The sequence below is a fragment of the Myodes glareolus genome, chromosome 11, assembly GCF_982192425.1.
Source record: "Myodes glareolus chromosome 11, mMyoGla1.1, whole genome shotgun sequence".
Taxonomy (NCBI): Eukaryota; Metazoa; Chordata; class Mammalia; order Rodentia; family Cricetidae; genus Myodes; species Myodes glareolus.
This window is the reverse complement of record NC_142036.1, coordinates 55,076,956-55,097,290: the sequence shown is the minus strand read 5'-3', so window position 1 is coordinate 55,097,290 and position 20,335 is coordinate 55,076,956. Positions and strand designations below refer to the sequence as shown.

Here is a 20,335-nt window from a genome sequence, read left to right as displayed (position 1 = left end):
AACAAAAAGGCGTCAATGTCATGGAAAGTTAATAGCTATACAACCTTTTTCCCATACGTAAGGAGGCTGAAACACAATTTAAAGCAATGTGTACTGTTGGATTGTCTTTGCTTATGAAAAACATTACTGAGACTTGGTGTGATGGACCAGGGCTATGATTCCAGCTTTTGATAGGAGGTGGCAGAAAGCATCAGGAATTCAAGGTTATCTTTGGCCAGTCTCTATTACTTGAACTCTACTGTGACAAAACAACAAACCAAAATAAGCCGACTGATAGAGCATTCTCTCTCTCTCTCTCTCAATGCGTTTTGTTTGACGATGATGGTTTTTCGTTTTTGTTTTGTTTTTAGACAGGGCCTCTTGTATTCCAAACTGGCTATGGATCCTCTCATTGCAGCCTTCTGAAAATCAGGATTATAGACCTGCATCACCATGCGGGAAAATGTTTTCTGGCTACATAAAATAAAAGTCTCCAGGATTTTAAAACATGCTTCTGCCATTTTATTTACAAACGGATTTAAAAATCCAACGGCTACAAGGTCAGGTCCCATGCCCACTGCTCTGATTTATCTGTTGCCCCTCTGCCCTTTAGTTCTTAAGATAGGCTATATTAACCTGACAGTTCCTAGAAGGAGCCTGGCACTTGGAGTTCCCAAGGCTCTCTAACCTTTTCTTTTCTTTTTCGAGACTTCTCTGTGTAACCCTAAATGTCCTGAAACTCACTCTGTAAACCAAGCTGGCCTACATAGAGATTCAGCTTCCTCTGCCTCCCGAGCGCTGGGACTAAAAGCAAGCACTATCACCGCCCGGCTCTTTAGCCTTTTCTAATGTAGTTCTGTAATCTTCCTGGTAGGAATGAAGATCTTTTAAAGAAACACTTGTGCACCTCTCTCTAATAAGACTCCACGAAACTGAAACTTCTCCAGGGATTCCATGCTGGGGAAGCAAAAGGCTGACGCATGGTTCCAGCCAGAGGGACAACTTTTCTCTCACAAACAGATTTCACATCTTGACAGACCACATCACAGGAGAGGTTAAAGATGAAACCATGATGGAAAGCGATCATATCTCGGCCAGGGCTACTTAGTTATGCATACATACCACTTGTTCCTATTTAAACCCAAATGTCATGTCAGGACTCTGAAGATGAACTGGGGATAGTCACTGTGCCTTTTTGTTTCTCTTTCTAAAGTGGCCACGTTTGAATATATCTCCTACTCCGGCTTTGAGGTACTCTTGTCTGTGTAACTGGGCTCCTGAGGACAGGTGCGCAAGCCTTGGGACTATTAGGGACCAGGCTCTGACCTTTACGCTTCCAGTAACAATTACAGTTACAGTATTACCAGCTTCTCCAAGGAGCCGCCTCTCTGGCTTCTGCGCACGCGCGAGCCTCCTGCTCGCCTTCTCCTTTACCTGCAATCCTCTACGCAGCTCGCGGAACGATCCTCAAAGCGAAAGGCCATTGGTGGAGAGCGCAGCCAATGGGCGAGCCTGTTACTGGCCTGCACAGGGAGCCGTGTCGAAGCTGCACTTCAGGCCTGGGATCGCTGCGCGGCCTCCGGGGTCGGCACCATGAGCTCCATTGGGACCGGGGTGAGTGTCTCTGCGCCGCCTTCCCCGGCTCGGCGTTGAAGGGAGTGCTGGGCGGCGACTCGCTGCGCCCCGGGCGCCTCCCGAGTCCTGGGGACCCGCGGCTGTGTCGCGTCCCCGGGCCCTCGTCTCGGTGACCCCGGCTCCTGCGCGGCGTTTCGGGCCCGGTGTGGCCACCCCCGCGCAGCCACCACGGGGGTTGCTGAGTCACTTTCTTCCGCTGCTGGAGGAAACCGAAAGTGCACACTCGAGCGGCCGGCCCTAGGGCCCGCCCTAGAGCCCTTGTGCGAGCGTTCGGGCCCGGGGTAGACCCTCGAGAGTCCCCCCCCACCCCGCGAGCCCCTGCTGCAGGCAGTGCCCCGGGTGGAGCCTCGAGCGCGTCGTGGGGCTCGCCGGTGCCGCGGTGCTGCTGACTCACGGGCCTCCGCTGGCTTCCCGTCCCTGCACAGACTGTCCCTGGAAACCTGTCGTGACAACCTCGAAGAAGGCTCTAGCTCCTGAGTTCTTCGCCTTCCTCCTCTGTTCTGCTTTTCCGGAACAAAGTATTTTAGGCAGGGGTTATCTAGGGACATCAGTGCCTCAGATTTTTGTAAAAGGCATTGAGGATTTGCAGGTTGGACTTCTTAATTTGTTGGGGCTAAATACACCCCGTGTGAAAGATTTACTCTCTTAACTTTGTCCCCATGTATAAATTACTTAACGAGTATCTATTGATTATATGCAGTAGAGGTTATGAATAATAGATTTCTTGATTATCTTGGTTTCCTCCAAGATTCTGAAGCTTGCCTGGTGTGGGGCACAGCTTTAATCCCAGCTCTTGGGAGGCAGAGTCAGTAGGATCTCTGAGTTTTAGGTCAACCTTGTTTACATAATGAGTTCCTGGACAGCAGGACAATGTCAAGAGACCCAGTCTCAAAACAAACAAAAACAAAGAAAAAAAAAACCTCACAGATTTTGATGCTCATAATTAAATCACTTACTGGTGTTTGGAATGATTTAATTGTTACGAAGTAACTAGTCATGTACTATTTTTTTTTGGAATTAGTGTTCAGTAATATATCTCACAGCAGATTCGCTTTGCAGTCATTATTTTCCATCAGTAGTCAACCGATATAACCATGGGAGTATTTTAGTATGAAACTTATAACCCTGAGGCTTAGGAAATTTCACTGTTGAAGGCTTGTTTCCTGGCGTCACATCTCCCAAGGGTTGTAAATACCATATTTGTTGATCATTTCTGTCCATTTGATTTTTTTTTAAACCCTTATTGATGCCCAGGGCTTCAAGAAACAAGCCACTGAGTTCCAAATTCTAACCATATTCGAGTTTTTAAAAAATTATTGTGGGAGGGATTTGAGACAGACCCGCACTATGAAGCCTGGGCCTACCTAGAGCTCTGTGTCCTCCTGTGTCAGCCTCACGTGCTGATCACCATCCTCATTTAGACATGAAGCAGGAAATCGTTTTTAAGGTAGAATTGTGAATTCTCTAGTTGGACAGTCTCCTGTAGTCTTCAGCTCAGTGAATGGTCCATTCTCATGATCAAATGAAAAACAAAATTTGGCATTTGTCTTTAATTGATTTTTTATTTTACACTGAACGTTATTGTTAAGTTCCCCGTGTGTGTTCCCATATGTGTACTTACATGCCTAGGGATTGAACCCAGACCTAGTACATGCTCGATGAGTTCCATCCCAAGCTCGACAAGTATTTTTGTTTTTATGTTTGTGTCCTCAAAAGGTTTCCTCCTTTCTGGTGATGTCAAAGCCACTATTGTTTGCAATATCTGAGCTCCACACTACATTTGTTACCTTGCCTCTAAATTTGTTTCAACCCAAAACCAGAGTGTTTTTTTTTTTTTAAATTTAGTTTTATTTGTATGTATGTTGCATCACATGTGTGCCTGTTGTCTGTTTTACACCAGAAGAGGGTGTCAGGTCCTGTGGAACTGAAGCTACAGACGGTTGTGAGCCAGTGTGTGGGTGCTGAGAATTGAGCCAAGTCCTTTGGGAGAGCAGCAGGTGTTCTTAACTGCTGAGTGTCTCTCCAGCCAGGGAGATAAATGCTTAGAATTTGGGCCTGTGAAATGCCTCATTGGGTAAAGATATTTAACACCAGAGTTCAATCCCTAAAATGCTGAGTTCGATTCTCAGGGTCCACATGGTAGGACGAGAAAACTGACTCTGGGATGTTGTTCCCTGACCTCTCGATGTGCACCATGGCACATGTACTATAGGTGAATGTAAAACAAACAACTTTTGTTATTGAATAGGCCATTCCACCTCCTCAGGTCAGCACCTCTTTGCATCAAGAGTAAAATGTACACTGCCTCCCCTAACTGGCTTGGCTCTCCAGCATGTTTTGTATCTTCTCACCATTGCTTGTTCCTCCCCCACTTACAAGACACCTAGTCCTTGGCTTGGACTAGGCTCATCCCTCCCTTAAGGCTAGAGGTCTGACTGTCCTAGCAAGGCTTTCCTTGAAGAGGCAGCCTGTGGTAATTCCTAATGTCCCTTCCATTTTATTTTCATCTTTCTTTTTTCCAACTTTGATCAAACTTGTAATGCATTGATCCACCTAGATTTGTTATTCCTCTAATTTGAATGTAAAAGGACTTTATGGGTGATGGTCTTATAGTCCCATGTAGTGACTCAATGCAGTAGATGCTCGTTAAATGTTGATGAATGCTAAATAATTTTTTTTTAACCAGGGCCTTTCCTTGGCTCCTGGCTCAGGTACAGTTGTAAAGGACCTGACTTCAGTGTTGCTTATACCATACAATACTGTTTTGTTTGCTTGTTTGTCTTTTTTTTTTTTGAGACAGGGTCTCTAATAGCCCTAACTGTATTGCTTCTGCCTCCTGAGTGCTGTAATTAAAGGCGTGAGCCACCACATCCAGCAGTAATACTTTAATAAAGAATCTTGTGTGAAAAAGTTTTGACCTTCTTAAAATTTGCATCCATTATTTAAACTTTTTAAAAGATATTTTATGTGTATGAGTGTTTTGTTTGCATGTATATATGTATGTGTACATGCCCAATGAAGGTTAGAAGAGGGCTTTGGATCCCCTGGAGCCATTCCAGGTGGTTCTAAACAGCTGTGTCAGTTCTGGAAACCTGCAACAGCAACAGGTGCACCTAATGCAACAGCTGAGCCATCTTTCTCGTTCCTTGGACCCATCACTTCAGTAGGAGAAATCTAAGGTGTGTAGTTTCCCCTGAGCAACAGCTGAACATACTTCTTTTCAAAGCAATCTCCATTAGGATATGACACAGTCCTGGTGTTTGAGCTATTTAGAAAAATTGTATGGCTTTGTTGGCAAGGATATGTCCTGTAAACTTACTGTTGCTCTCTTTGTTGTTAGTATGACCTGTCAGCTTCTACCTTCTCTCCCGATGGAAGAGTCTTTCAAGTTGAGTATGCTATGAAGGCCGTGGAAAACAGTAGGTAAGAAGCACCGCCTTACTAAAGTCAGTGTTTTACCCAGGAATTATCTTTTGTATGTTTTGGTAATTAGACTTTGTATATTGCTTTAGCATGGGCAAATATCATACTCTGAAGTAGTCTCTACTTTTGTTTTTATTTTAATTTAATTATTTTTGTTTTTAGGAAGAGGGTTTCTCTGTGTAACAGCCCTCGCTGTCCTGGAATTCACTTTGTACACCAGGTTGGCCTCGAACTCAAAGAGATCCGACAGCCTCCGCCTCCCGAGTGCTAGAGATTTAAAGGCGTATGTCACCACGTCTGTCATAATCTCAATTTATCATCCTCTCCAGAGTTCTTTCCTGTAATAGATCCTCTACCTTTACTTGGGTTCCAGGGTTCAAACAAGTGGTTTGTGTGGTACATTTTTATCCACTGATCCATTTTGTTAGCTTTTTCATTTTATTTTTTGAATTTTTTTTAAACATTTTTATTCCATGTACATTGGTGTATTGACTGCATGTATGTCTGTGTTGAGGATCTTGGAACTGGAGTTACAGGCAATTGTGAGCCGCTAGGTGAGTACTGGGAACTGAACCTTGGTCTTCTGGAAGAGAAGCCAATGTTCTTAACTGCAGAACCAGTTCTCCAGCCCCTATGTTTTTTAAAAATAGTCTCACTGTGTAGTGCTGGCTTGTCTGGAACTCTTTGTATGTCAGGGTAACATAAGGAGTTTCATCTGCCTCTGCCTTCCAACTACTGGGTTTAAAGGTTTATGCCGTCATGCCTGGCAAAATTTTTATTATACTTTTTTCCCCAAGATAGGGCTTCTCTGTAGCTTTGGAGTCCTGGAACTAGCTCTTGTAGACCAGGCTGGCCTCCAACTCACAGAGATCCACCTGCCTCTGCTTCCTGAGTGCTGGGATTAAAGGCGTCCATCACCAATGCCCAGCTGAGATCTTTTGTTTGTTTGCTTTTTTGTTTTTTTAGTGCACAAATACTAACAAATGTGCACATACGTTATAAGTCAGAATCTTTTAAAGAAATGTTCAGGAAAAAGAAAAAGAAGCTTGAGTGTGTGATTCAGTTGAAGTGCTTGTGTAGTATGCATGAAGCCCCAGATCCGACCTCCAGCACCCCATAAACGGGTTTGCTGTTTAAACAGGTAGGAAATATTAAAGCTAATAATTTTAAGATTGTATTGTGTCTCGAGGATGATTTAGTTTTTCTTGTGTTGGGATGTATAATAGGAAAGTACTTTGCCACTATGAGTACCTGTTAAATTTAGGAAATACCAAAATAACTAATTAGAAGCATACAAGTAGGTGCCTAAAACCACTACACTAGAAATACATATGTTGTGATTATAACTGGTTTATGAAGTATTCTCTTGGGGCTGGAGAGATGGCTCAGCAGTTAAGACTGTTGAGGACCTGAGTTTGGTTCCCAGTACCTATAACTCCAGCTCATTGGGATCTGACACCTCTGGTCTGCACAGGCTTCTGCATGTGTGCATGCGCATGTGTGTCTTTCTCATCCCCCCCGCAAGCATAAGCATAATTTAGAAAAATAATAAAGATAGTATGCTCTTAGATGGTTATATGAAAAGACAAGATGATACTTTAATCTCTTTCTAGTCTCCTTAAAGAGCCTAGCTATGAAAGATCAACCTGCCTTTGCCTCCCAAGTGCTAGTATTAAAGGTGAACGCCACCACCGCCTGGTGTTATTAAATATTTTCAAGTGGGCAATAAGATGACTCCACCTGTGAATAAAGGCACCTGCCACCAGCCCTGAATTTTATCCCTGAGATCCACATGGTGGAATGAAAGCACTCCCTTGGTTGTCCTCTGACCTCCGTACATATGAATGTGAGAGCACACACATGCACACACACACAGAAAATAAATGAATTTAATAAAGTGCTGTTAAGGTAAATAAAAAATATGTTTAAAAGTATTTCCCGTGTTTTATACATTGCATTTTATTTGTGTATTGTTAGGATAGCGTCCTTTGTCTCTTAGGCTGTCCTTCAACTCATTGTGTAGTAGAGAATGATCTTGAACTTCTGACCCTCTGTCTACTGTGCTTGGATGTGCAGGTGTGCACCATTGCGCTTGGCTGGGGATTGAACCAAGGCTTCATTCCTGCCAGACAAACTCTCTAACAATTAGGGTGTCATCTCCAGCTCTGAGACAAAGTCTCATGTAGTCTAGGTTGACCTCTAACTCTCTAGGAGTATATATATATGAACTTGCCATAAATAAAAACATAACCTTGATCTTTTGATCCTCTTGCCTCCACCTCCTAAGTACTGGGATTACCAATATGCATACACCTTGTTTGTTTGTTTGAAATATGACGCTGGGGATTGAACCTAGGGCTTTCATAAGCTAGGCCACCGCTCTGTCAACTGAACTGTATCCAACCCATTGATTTTCTTCTTATTTATTTATTTTATATATAAGTTCAGTTTCTTCTACTTCAGCTAAGAAAAAAATTCTTCTTTTTTCAGTACAGCTATTGGGATCAGATGTAAAGATGGTGTTGTGTTCGGGGTAGAAAAATTAGTCCTTTCTAAACTTTATGAAGAAGGCTCCAATAAACGACTTTTTAATGTTGACCGACATGTTGGAATGGTAAGATCACACTTTAAAATGTTCATCCTGGTTTTCTGATTTCTTTTGATATAACCAAAATACATTACAGTCTGTTTTTAAGAATTTATTCTTTTTTTTATATTAAGACAGTAATATATGATTGAGCAGCCACAACAATAATTTTTTTTTTATTGGGCTTTGATCATTCAATGTCTAAAAAAAAAAAACAAAAAACAATTTCATAACCTTACTGGTGATAAGAAGACTCAAGTTGCCTTAAGGATGAGCAAATGATTTGGAGTATACAGAAATGAGATCACCATTTTATGTTAAGCATAGATCACCAGGTGTATAAATATTGGAGAAGAATGTTAAACTTTGTATCCATCATGGGGATTATCACTAAATGTTATGAGAATACTTTATAGTAAGGTATAGGAATAGGAAATGATGTAAAGTGAAAGGAGAAGTACATTAATAGCTCCTTGGACATCTCTAAGTTTATGCAGCTTGATAGCTGAACTGTCTGAAAGTAAGCCAAGCTATAAATACACTACAGGCATGCACTGAAGTCATATGTAGACACCCGGCTTCATTCCATAACCTTGAACTCACAGAGCTCCGCCTGTCTCTGCCTCCTGAGTGCTGGGATTGAAGGCTGCGCCACTGCTCTTCTTATTCTTTACACCAAGGTAGTGATTGGGGAGTGAACTCTGACAGAAGTGTCACTTCTGGACATTGGGCAGTTCAGCCATGAATTAGCTATAGTCTTACAGTGAAGCATCAGATGCCTTTTAAAGACCTTCAAGGAAAGGTAGTAGTTAATTGGTTTGCTGCTGAAATGTCTGTTAAATTGGTTCTTTATCCCCCAGGCAGTCGCTGGTCTGCTGGCAGATGCTCGTTCCTTAGCAGACATAGCAAGAGAAGAGGCCTCCAACTTTAGATCTAACTTTGGCTATAACATTCCTCTAAAAGTAAGTTGATAATATGTTGAGGAACCTTTTGAATAGTAATGAAGATATATTAATAAGGTCTTTTCCCCTCCATAATTACAGCATCTTGCAGACAGAGTGGCCATGTACGTACACGCTTATACACTCTACAGTGCTGTTAGACCTTTTGGCTGCAGGTATGAAATTTTGTGAGACCTTTGAGTTATATTTCTACAGTAATTATTTTTTTCACAAATTAGCCTTTTATTAATACCTGTTCCACCATGTGCTGCGGTTACAGACATGCATCACTACATTCTTTTCTATAGATGCTGGGGATCCAAACTCAGGGCATCATGCTTATGCAACAAAACCTGAGACACCTCTTCAGTGCCCCAGATTAGCCTCTTAGACACAGATTGGAATGGTTGGCTCTTATGATGTTACATGTGATGTGATAGGCTAACTAACATGAAGCTAATTTCTCCAAAGGAAATACAGTTTCAGAAAATTCATGATCATTTACCAATCTAATTTTAAGTTGTTGAGCATATAAAAATACTGAGCTATTTCTGACCATTGCAGAAAAATGACTAGAGGAATACTGGGGATAAAATAAAGGATGCCTTTCACCACAAATTGCTCCCGTAGCCTTTTAATGTGCATCAGGCCCTTTAGTTACTTTCTCATTTTCTGTTCTTACTCCTTTTGCTACATTTCTGACATTGCAGAATAAAAAACTACGTAAGAAAGGTTGACTAAATAAGTCACATGGATGTTGAATACTGTAGTTTAATACTTGTTTTTAATTAAAGCTGTCTTATCAAAGACAAACTATAAGTTATCTGTTTCTTAGGAGCTTATCAGAGAATATCTAATAGTTTTTACATGCAGTGATTGAAAACCATGTTGTAAACTCTTTGTTTTCATGCAGTTTCATGTTAGGGTCTTACAGTGTGAATGATGGTCCACAACTCTATATGATTGATCCATCAGGAGTTTCATATGTGAGTAAACTTTTAATTATTTAAAATTCTATTGCAGTTAAATGACATTGCATTATCATTTATCTCATTTGTGTTATATAAAATTTATTAAACTTAGTTAAAGCTGGACATAGTGATGGAAGCCAGTAGTCCCAGCTACTTGGGGAGGTGAGGCAGGATAATTACATGATGAAGGCCAATCTGAGACATCCAAAAAGATCTTGACAGCTTACTGAAGACAAAAGTAAAAGAAACACCTGCGTATAGCATAACGGTTGAATGCTTGCCTGCCACGTGAGACCTTGGCTTCAGTTCACAGTATTTTAAGAGTAAATACCCAAAACTCATTTAAGGAAAGTAGTTTTTTTTATATAAATGACCACATTGCTATGTAGTAGAGAAAACTTATTTCTGGCTTTCAGGCTGTTCTTTACAGAACTACCTAGTAAACAGTATTTTGAGTATGTATGTGATTGTTTCATTATTGTATTATGTCTTAATGCTGAATATAGGGCCAAATGTACCACTCAGTGGTAGTTACCTGGCATGTGCAGCAAGGCTTTGGGTTGGAAATCTAGCACAGGGGTGGGGACCAACCTAAATTTTTAAATAGAGTTATTGGTTTTATTTTTGTGTGTGTTTTGTCTGAATATATGTGTATCTTGTGTGTGCTTGGTACCTGCAAAGATCAGAAGAGGGCATGTTTGTAAACAATCATGTGGGTGCTCTAAATTGAACATGGGTCCTCTGCAAGAGCAGCAAGTGCTCTAAAACACTGAGTCACCTCTCCAGCCCCAACCTAGATCCTTCTAGAATTAGGTTTGATATTTAAAGTTTCTTGACATTCATGTAAATGTATTCAGCTATTTCTTTAACTTGTTCCTTTTTGAGACAAGGGCCTTACCATGTAGTTTTGGCTGGTCTCCAAGTCACAGAGATCCACCTGCCTCTGTGACTCAAGTGCTGGAATTAAAGGTGTGCACCACCGCAACCAGCAAATAAAAGTCTAAATAGTAACTATTAATGATATCAAATAATGTATACTAACTGACTTTCTTTTTTCCCTCCTTTTATATAGGGCTATTGGGGCTGTGCCATTGGCAAAGCCAGACAAGCTGCAAAGACAGAAATAGAGAAGCTTCAGGTAAAGTATATTGAATGCTGAGTTTCTCTATATGAGATTTACAAACCTTTTAGTCTAACAATCATGGGGTCTGATGTTTAGACATTGTGAAGTGAACAGGTTAAATAAGAAACCTGGTAATATTATCTATTGACTTATATCATGTATCCTTGCATGATTTTGACTGCTTCTGTTAAGACTCAGGGAGAAAAGAATTACAAAACAACTTTTTAAAGATTTACTTTTTGTGTAAGTAGGTTTTGCCTGTGTGCATGTCTGTATTTTGCATGTGCGTCTAGTATCCAAGGAGACCTGAAGAAGGTTTCAGGTTCCATGGAACTGGAGTTGGTGATGGTTGTAAGCCACCCTTTAGATGTTTGGAACATTCTCTGCAAGAGCATCAAGTGCTCTTAACCTTTGAACCATCTTTCCAGCTCCCAAAACAATTTTACATACTGCTACAAAAATTCTCGAAGTCCATTCTTATGTCAACTGCAATAAAAGAAGATGTTTTGGTTTTCCTCTTACGCCTTGTCTTTGGACACAGCCCTTCTCTTAAAAATCTTAGTGTCAAGTCAGGCAGTGGTGGTGCAGCACTCAGGAGGCAGAGGCAAGTGAATCTCTTGAGTTCGACAAGGTGAGCCTGGTCTACAGACTGAGTTCCAGGATAGCCAGGGCTACATAGAGAAACTCTGTCTTGAAAAACAAAAATAAAAAAACCAAACAAACAAAAAAATAAAAACAAAACATTGGGGTTGGAGAGATGGCTCAGCGATTAAAAGCACTGACTGCTCTCTCAGAGGTTCTGAGTTCAATTCCCAATACTCACATGGTGGTTCACCATCATCCATACAGACAAAACACTGTATACATAGTAAATCAATAAATCTTTAAATAAAAATCTTGGTGTCTGCTCAAGTGCTTTTCCCTACCTTGCACCTAAAGAAAGATAAAAGTTACATGTGGCATAGTGGTGCAGCTGTAGCCCTGAGATTCAGAGGCTTGTTGAGAGGGGTGCTGCAAACAGGCCAGCCTGGGCCACACTGAGTTCTCACCTCAGAGCAAATCTACCCTTCTTTTGCGAACCATGAACCAGATGTTTATTAGTGTAGAGTATTTTCTTTAAAATTTGCTTTTCCAAAATATTCTGGCTATTATCTACTTTTGTGAAGTTTCAGAAGTTTGACTTTTAATTATATGCATGGGAATACTTGTGAATACAGTTGCCTACAGGGGCCGGAAAGTATAACCTCCCCTGGAGCTGGAATTAACACATGGTGGTTAGCTGCCTGACATGGATGTTGGTCCTAAACAGAAAACAAACAAAGTATTAATGAATCTCTTTAAAAGAAAACATAACTAAATCTCCTACATCTTTAATCACTATGAGATGAGTATTATAATTTTTTGTTTCCTTAGTATCCGAAAAATGAAAGCTGATTTACTTTAACACTTTTTAAAGTCTGTAACTATAGTTCACCTCTATACCCTTGGCCCTCAGTGTCCCCAGTGCTGCCGTCTGACCAGTTCTTCTAATGTTTACAGTATTCAGACTCCTCAGCTGGATACCCAACCAGTTTTTCTCCCGATTTCCAATTGTTTACTGAAGGAACAATGAATGATTTCTAATTAAACAACTTTTTTTTTTTTTTTTTTGAGACAGGGTTTCTCTGTAGTTTTTGGTGCCTGTCCTGGAACTAGCTCTTGTAGACCAGACTGGCCTCAAACTCACAGAGATCCGCCTGCCTCTGCCTCCCGAGTGCTGGGATTAAAGGTGTGCGCCACCACCGCCCAGCATTAAACAACTTTTTATACTTATTTGTTTTTTTTAAAAAAGATTTATTTATTTATTTATTTATTATGTATACAGTATTGTGTCTGCCTGAAGGCCAGAAGAGGGCACCAGATCTCAATACAGATGGTTGTGAGCCACCATGTGGTTGTTGGGAACTGAATTCAGGACCTTTGGAAGAGCAGGCAGTGTTTTTAACCACTGAGCCATCTTTCAAGCCCCTATTTGTTTATTTTTTAAAGCTTTAAAGATTTCTTTATCTATTATGATTGTAGCACTCTATCTGCATGTACAACTTTATGCCAGCAGAGGGCATCAAATCCCACTATAGATGGCTGTGAGCCACCCTGCAGTGCTGAGACTGGAACTCAGGATCTCTGGAAGAGCAGCCAGTGCTTTTAACTGCTGAGCCATCTGTCCGCCCCTCCTCTTTTAAATTACATTGTTTAACTTCGTGTATTCATCTGCATAAGGACATGTGCCATGCTGTGCTACTTGAAGTACCTGGGGTAGTGGTATATGCCAGGAATTTTGAGTCATCACCTGAAATTAGCTTCTTTACCTTGTTTTATTCCTAATTTTGCTCTATGCTTTCTCATGAAATCAAAGGAAATAAAATCATTTTAGTATTAATATCATATATAGAATATAATTCCTTTAATAACTTGTTTGATTAAATCTTTGTATTTTGTTTTTCGGGACCAGGTCTTTGTGTAACAGCCCTGGCTGTCATGGAGCTCACTTTGTAGACCAGGGTGGCCTTAAACTCAGAGAGTTCTGCCTACCGCTGCCTCTTGAGTGCTGGTATTAAAGGTACCCTACCACCGCCTGGCTAATTCTTGGTATCTTAAAAGTTGTCCCTGGAGCTGTAGAGATGGCTCACTGGTCAAAGGCACTTACTGCTCTTGCAGAGGATCAGTTCTCAACACCTGTCAGTTCATAACCACCTATGTATATGTTCAATATGAAATTAATTGAATTAAGCTATTGTTTAAGCCTAAAGAAAAAGAGTACTGGTAAAAAATACCAGTTATGAAAATAGTTAAGCAAATAGCTTACACGTTTCTTCTTTTCGCTCTCTCTTTTTTTCTTTTCTTTGTGTGTGTGTGTGTGTGTGTGTTTTAGGCCGGGTCTATATGTACCCTGGGTGTCCTGGAACTTGCTACGTTGACCAGGCTGGCCTCAGATTTTCAGAGATCTGTCTGTCTTTGCCTCAATTAAAGGTGTGCATCACCGTTTCCCGTCTTACTCATAACACAAAATTAATTAGTATGCTTTTCTTGTAGATGAAAGAAATGACTTGCCGTGATGTAGTTAAAGAAGTTGCAAAAATGTAAGTTGTTTGGAATTTTTTTTCTGCCATTCACAAAAAAAAAAAAACCAAACAAACCTTACTTGACCTAATCTCTGTATACATTAATTCTTAAGAGGCTATTATGTTTGAAAATGTTCTTTTTATACATAGTGTGTATACTGGGAAATGATCATGGAGCTTTATATGTGCTAAGCATGTGCTACACCACTGAGATAAACCCCTAGCCTGACTACATCCAAGTTTTATCTTTATTTTATTTAGAAACAAGTTTCACAACATAGCCATGGGTGCCCTAGAAATCAAGAGATTCCACGTGCTATTCCTCTGCTGATATTAAAGGCACATGCTTTTGTGCCTGGATAGTTACATGTTTAAGTAATGACTGGGGTAGAGAAATAAAGCTTGTAACAAGCCAGAGCCCCCGCTGTTCCATCTTGGAGGCACCTACCTGACCAAATGTGTCTGACATGGAACACCCTTATAACGCTCACCCCCAGCCCTCCAGTCTCATGGTGTCTGTCTGGGCATATCTGTGCACAAGCAGTGCAACAGCCGGGCCACTCCAGGCGCACAACTTAGGTGTGCCAGTGTCTCCCATGATGGAACCACCCTGGAGATTTAACACCTCCCTGTCCTGCCCGAGCTATTCTTGTTTAATTTGTTTTAGTTGAGGTTGCATCTTCCAACCAGCCACCTCCTCAGGGCTCCTGGGGGTGTACAGGAGTGTTGAGGGTGGCTGTAGAGTCCACAGACCCCATTCTAATTCCCGTACCCTTGATACGTCCCCAGCCAATGTGTCTCCGGGAGGAAGAACTTGTACAGTAGCTAATTTAAGGGGAACAGGAAAACCTGCCACCCTGGGCACTTTTTACAGGTTGGGGGTGGGAGACATTTAAATTGTTGGCCATGTACTGTCTGCGTGCTGGCTCTGAAAGCTGGGATAAAGACAGAGTCTCAAGGCCTTGATTTATTTTAGCAGGTGTGTTTCTATGATCAGGGTGGGGCTTAAGTTCAAAAAGTATGAAATGGTCCTCTTAAGAGCCAGTGCTCTTAACCACTGAATCATCTCTCCAGCCCCTGGAGTTCATATTTTTAATAAAGGTATTTTAATTAAATGTTTTGATATATTTTTAAAGTAAAAAATTGGATGGAGAAACAGCTTGTGACAAATTGAACTTGTGTATATGTAGTAGGATTCAAAGATAGGAAGAGGACATAGTAGACATTTAAAAATTTCTACTTTTGAATGCTTAACAGGAACTACAGGAACTAGAGAAATGGCTCAGCAGTTAAGAGCACTCGGTGACCATACATAACTCCAGTTAGAAAGGTCTGGGATTGGCGCTCTCTGAACTTCACAGATAACAAAGCATGCATGCACGCACACAGGCAAAACATTCATACATATAAAGTAAATAAATCTACCAAATATTTTTTATATTTTTTATAAAACAGTGCTTAATCACTGTGGTATATGTGTTGCTGGACTAGAACATGGGCCTCACACGTACTGAATATGTGTTCTGACATTGAGCCACATACTTAGCTTCACTAACTTTCTTTTGTAGATTTATAGTTATCTCTGAGTGTGATGTGTGATTTAAGAAGCTTTTTGTTTTTTTTTGGTTTTTCGAGACAGGGTTTTTCTGTGGCTTTGGAGCCTGTCCTGGAACTAGCTCTTGTAGACCAGGCTGGCGTCGAACTCAGAGATCCGCCTGCCTCTGCCTCCCGAGTGCTGGGATTAAAGGTGTGCACCACCACCTCCCGGCATTTATAAGTTCCTTTAACAGAGCTTATAAACAATTGAAGAAAACAGGACTTCTATTATGGTATGGAGCAAGTCCAGTGTAACAAATTTTGAAATACTAAGTAATAAAATCAGAACACTGGGCTGTGAATTCAAAAAGATAATTATTAATTTGCAGGTTGTGGTGGTACACACCTACTCATTCAGGAGGCAGAGGCAGGCCGATCTCTCAGTTCGAGGCCAGCCTGGTCTATGGAGTGAGTTCCAGCATAGCCAGGGCTACACAGGGCTACATACCTTGTCTCAAAAACCCCTGCCCTCCCCCCCAATTAATTTTAGATCAAAGAATGCAGGCACTTCTATTAAAGTATCTTGTAGATACCGTTTCAGGTAAACTCTATGAAGAAGTTTACTGTGTTGGTTTTTAGTGCAATAGTATTTTTTTAGGTTTTGTATTTTATAATAGAAAAAAGGAAAAATATGGGTTCTATGATAATAAAAAATGATGGTGCTTATACTCTCACAAAGGGATTATGTTTTCTGCTGTGTCTGTTCTTGCCAAGACTCATCTCTCCTCATTCACCTTATATTGTGAAACAAGCAGTTTTTTTTAACTTTTATTGATATTTTAGGGGTTTTATATCATGCAGTCCGATCCCACTCATCTTCCCATTCCTTTGTCTCAGCCCTCTGCCCTTGTAACCTCCTCCCCAAAATAAAATTTAAAAGATAAAAAGAAAACTTGACAAGGAAGCTGTAGTGTCACAGTGAGTCACAAAATATATATACCCTTTAGTCCATACATCTTTCTTGCCAAGTGTTCATTGCAAGTCATTCTCTTTTTGTTACGAGCTAGATTACATTAGAAAGTGAAAGTCATTTCCTTGAAATATTGTGAATATGCTAGAATCCAGTTTTCTTCACTGAAGCAGTCTCTGAGTTCCTGTTGTCAGCCCTGTGGCACCTTTCCTACTTTGTGTGGTTGGTAGGAATTCCTTCCCTCTCAGGAAGCCATCCTTTCATCCAGTAACCAAGGTACTCTCTTATAGTATTATATAGCAAGGCTTTCCCAGGGCCTCCAAAAGTAAGGGTAAGGAAAAAAGGAAAGCTTTGTTTTGGATACTTTTTGTTTTTCTGTGTGTGGGCGGTAAGGAAGCAGCTTAATTTAGGATCCTCCTGCGGCAGCTTCCTGGGACTATAAGCATGAGACATTGCTGTCAGCTGATACTCAGTTGATTATACTATTACTGTAACTGGTTATGTGATTTATTTTTTGTGTTTCTATCATAAGAACAGTTTTAGTGTCATTTAAGTTATTTAGACAGGGGGTTTAAATTATTGGTCAGATTTTGAAGTATTTAATAGAAAAAAATTGGGTATCTTGAAAAAGCACCTAGTTCATGATGGCCTTTCCAACTTGAGTCTCTTTTCTTTCTGAGATGTCTTTTTTTATTTGAAGCTTTAAAACATTATCAAAATAAACTGAACTTGATTAACAGAGGTATATAATTACTTCTAGGTATTTGCCATTTTAAGAAAAATCTTATTTTCTGTGTATAAGTATTTACTTGTATGTCCCATGTATGTATGTGGTGCCCAAGGAAGCTTGAGAGGGTGTTGAATACCAGTAGGAGAGTTATAGATGGTTGTAAGCCAGTGTCATGAGGGTGCTGAGAACCAAACCCAAGTGCTCTTACCACCAAGCTGTCTTGCCAGCTCCTAATTTCTCTTTTCTAATGTTTAAACTAGACTGGAAAGTGGATCGTTTTATACATAGCCGCAAGCATGAAATGTCCTGCTAGTACTCACTGCTCATAGAACTTATGGTGGTGTTGATTCCTTCTTTTCTCTCGTAGAATTTATATAGTACATGATGAGGTGAAGGACAAAGCTTTTGAACTGGAACTCAGCTGGGTTGGTGAATGTAAGTTACATTTGGACATTTATGTGTTCTACAATTCATTTGCACTTTAAGACAAGTTAATGAAATAGTTTTCGCTGAAACATCTGCTGTCAAGATTGTGGAGTTACTGTTATTTTCAAGTCAGCTCAACTTGGGAACATTGAATATTGGGGGAGGAAACAACAAAGCATGAATCCTACCTACGTGTACATAGGGAGAGTGAATGGCATTACAAATCACAGTCATCATTTTTAATATATGGTTTGATTTTATAGTGACGAAAGGAAGACATGAAATTGTTCCAAAAGATATAAGGGAGGAAGCAGAAAAGTATGCCAAGGTAAGCAACAGCATAAGCTAACTTAGTTGATGTGTGAACTAAGTCTAACAGGTGTTTAGGTTATCTCTAGAGGGGATAGAGTTGTCCTAGTTAAAAAAAACAAAACAATTCTTTGCTTGAAAATTCCAATATTGCCAGTTGTGGTGGTGTTCCTACCACTCAGAGGCAGAGGCAAGTGGATCTCTGAGTTCAAGGCCAGCCTGACCTGGAAATCCAGTTCCAAGTCAGCCAGGGCTACACAAAGAAACCCTGTCTTTATAAACAAAAAGAAAATTCTAAATCCACCCCCCCCCCAGGACATTTAATGCCTTTATATTCAATCATTTAAAGACAGTAGACTTATCACTGGGTTAACTTTAAGGTAGTTTTGTTTGTTTGTTTTGTTATTGTTTTTTGTTTTTCAAGGCAGGGTTTTTCTGTGTAACAGTCCTGATGTCCTGGACTCATTTGTAGAGGAGGCTGGCCTCAAAATTACTGAGATCTGCCTGCCTCTGCCTCTCAGATGCTGGGATTAAAGGTGCGCTGCACCAGCACCCGGCTAAGGTACTAGTTTTGGGTATAAATAAAGAGTTTGTAGTTAAAATGAAGGATGTAGCAAGATGAAAAACTTAAAACACACTTTTTTTCATTTAACAGGAGTCTTTGAAGGAAGAAGATGAATCAGATGATGACAATATGTAACATTTTCTTCATCTCTTCTCTTTTACATTTCTGTGACAGTTTGATACGACTAGCACCATGGAGCATATATACTCACTGACCAATTTTCATTAAATTTTGTCTTATAAACATTGTCGGGTAGTTGAGGATATTTTGGTTAATATTAAAATGTGAATTCATGTTTGATTAAAAATTCTTAGTGGTGGGGCTGGACAGATCACTCAGAGGCTAAAAACAATTCCCAGCACCCACGTGACAATTCACATTTGTCTCCAGGGCTTATAATACCCTCACACAGACATACATGCAGGCACCACACCAATGTACATAAAAATACATGTGTGTGTGTGTATGTATGTGTGTGTGTGTGTGTGTACATGTGTGTATTAACTGTTACTGCTACCTGGGCATGGTGGTAAAGTTTTAATCCCAGTACTTGGGAGGCAGAGAGGCAGGTGGGTCTATGAAGCAAGTTACAGGACAGCCAGGGGTACACTGAGAAACTCTGTCTTAAAGTTTTAGATTCATTTTGTGTTGTTTTTGCATATGTGTATGTATTGTATCATGTGAGTACCTGATGCCCCTTGAGGTCAGAAGGACTTTAGATTTCTTGGAGGTGAAGCAGTGGATGGCTGTGAACTGAATCAAGTCTTAGTCCTCTTAACCATTGAGCCATCTCTTTAGCCCTCTTTAACTAGAATGATATATTTTACTGTGGTTTTTGTATAAAAAAATCCAGTAGATGAAAGGTACGTTTATAAGTTTGTAATTAGGGTAAACATTTTTTGCTTTTTCCTTTATGGTGACAAAGAGTGAACTTTTCGATTTGGATTAATACTTTTTTTTTTCCCTGTTCCTTGAGACAGGGTTTCTCTTTGTAGTTCTAGCTGTCCTGAACTAGCTCTATAGACCAGGCTGGCCTTGAACTCACAGAGATCCACCTGCCTGGCTTGGATTAGCACTTTCTGTTCCATCGTCCCAGTAACTACTTCTCCCAGGATGCAGTCCTCTATAATGTTTAATAAGATCTGCTTAGACCTCGCATACATTAGCACTGGGACTGATTCCTAGCAGTGCATTGTATATCACATACCAGTATTTGTCGGTATGCTGACATCATAACTTTAATTGGAGTAGAACGAATTCAGGCCAAGGATACCGGTTTATGCTAACCGGTTCAACTCCTGGGCTTTCCAAAGAAACGTCGGTTCACAGAGTTGAGATATGTGTTATTGCTGGACTTGGAACACTTACGTGGATTAAATATTATTATTTTACCTGAACATCTTTATTATGCAATCAACTCAAAACAATTTTAAAAAGTATTTCACTGGTATGACAGAGTATCTTCATCATGACTTCTAAGTGCTACTACTTTACAATCTATATGTTTAGCCCAACTTGACAGAAGTGTTGGTTGGCTTTGGATCTTTCAGACAGAGAAATTGACTACATCTAAATCAGTATATAAAATATATGTCTAGTTCTGTGCATTCTTAAGTATTTTAAGCACTAATGGTACATGAGTTTTGCTGCTGTTGATATAACTTCTTAAATTCACTAAGAATACCTAATAACCAGTTAAATGGTCCTAAAGGAACCTTTATTTTAGTAGTTTATTATAAGTCAATATAAATGCCCTATCAGATCAATTTTAAGATCAGCACATGTATCTTAACTATAGCTGTTCTGAAAGCAAATTATGATTTTTCCAATATATTACACAAAGTCTAGGTTTAACGTGGGGATGCTGAGGAATAACCAGCCTTTTGTGGGGAGAGTGGCACATTGTGATTTGACATGAATACAGACAGCATTTATTTTCAGAATGAGTAAATACTTTATGACCAGAAATCACCTTGATACTGGCACCTGAAACAACAAAAAGTTTTTTTTTTCCTTTTTGCCATAGGGCTTCTCTGTGT

The 20,335-nt window shown here is 40.2% G+C and overlaps 1 protein-coding gene across 1 annotated transcript; it reads left to right on the top strand.

Moving 5' to 3' along the window:
* Positions 1–1,434: 1,434 nt before the first annotated feature.
* On the top strand, positions 1,435–18,544 carry Psma3 (proteasome 20S subunit alpha 3). The gene is made up of 11 exons (XM_048415494.2): positions 1,435–1,593; positions 4,955–5,037; positions 7,528–7,651; positions 8,485–8,586; positions 8,668–8,741; positions 9,479–9,551; positions 10,609–10,674; positions 13,732–13,778; positions 17,364–17,431; positions 17,686–17,750; positions 18,387–18,544. Exons 1-11 carry the CDS (start codon positions 1,573–1,575, stop codon positions 18,429–18,431), a joined length of 768 nt encoding a protein of 255 aa, XP_048271451.1. The 5' UTR covers positions 1,435–1,572; the 3' UTR covers positions 18,432–18,544.
* The last annotated feature ends 1,791 nt before the right edge of the window (positions 18,545–20,335 follow it).

Excerpts from the sequence above, each read along its gene's own strand:
- Psma3 (XM_048415494.2), top strand. The coding sequence starts at position 1,573 with ATGAGCTCCATTGGGACCGGG. Across the intron at positions 7,652-8,484 it reads TTGACCGACATGTTGGAATG|GCAGTCGCTGGTCTGCTGGC; the intron begins GTAAGATCACAC and ends TTTATCCCCCAG. Across the intron at positions 17,432-17,685 it reads ACTCAGCTGGGTTGGTGAAT|TGACGAAAGGAAGACATGAA; the intron begins GTAAGTTACATT and ends TTGATTTTATAG.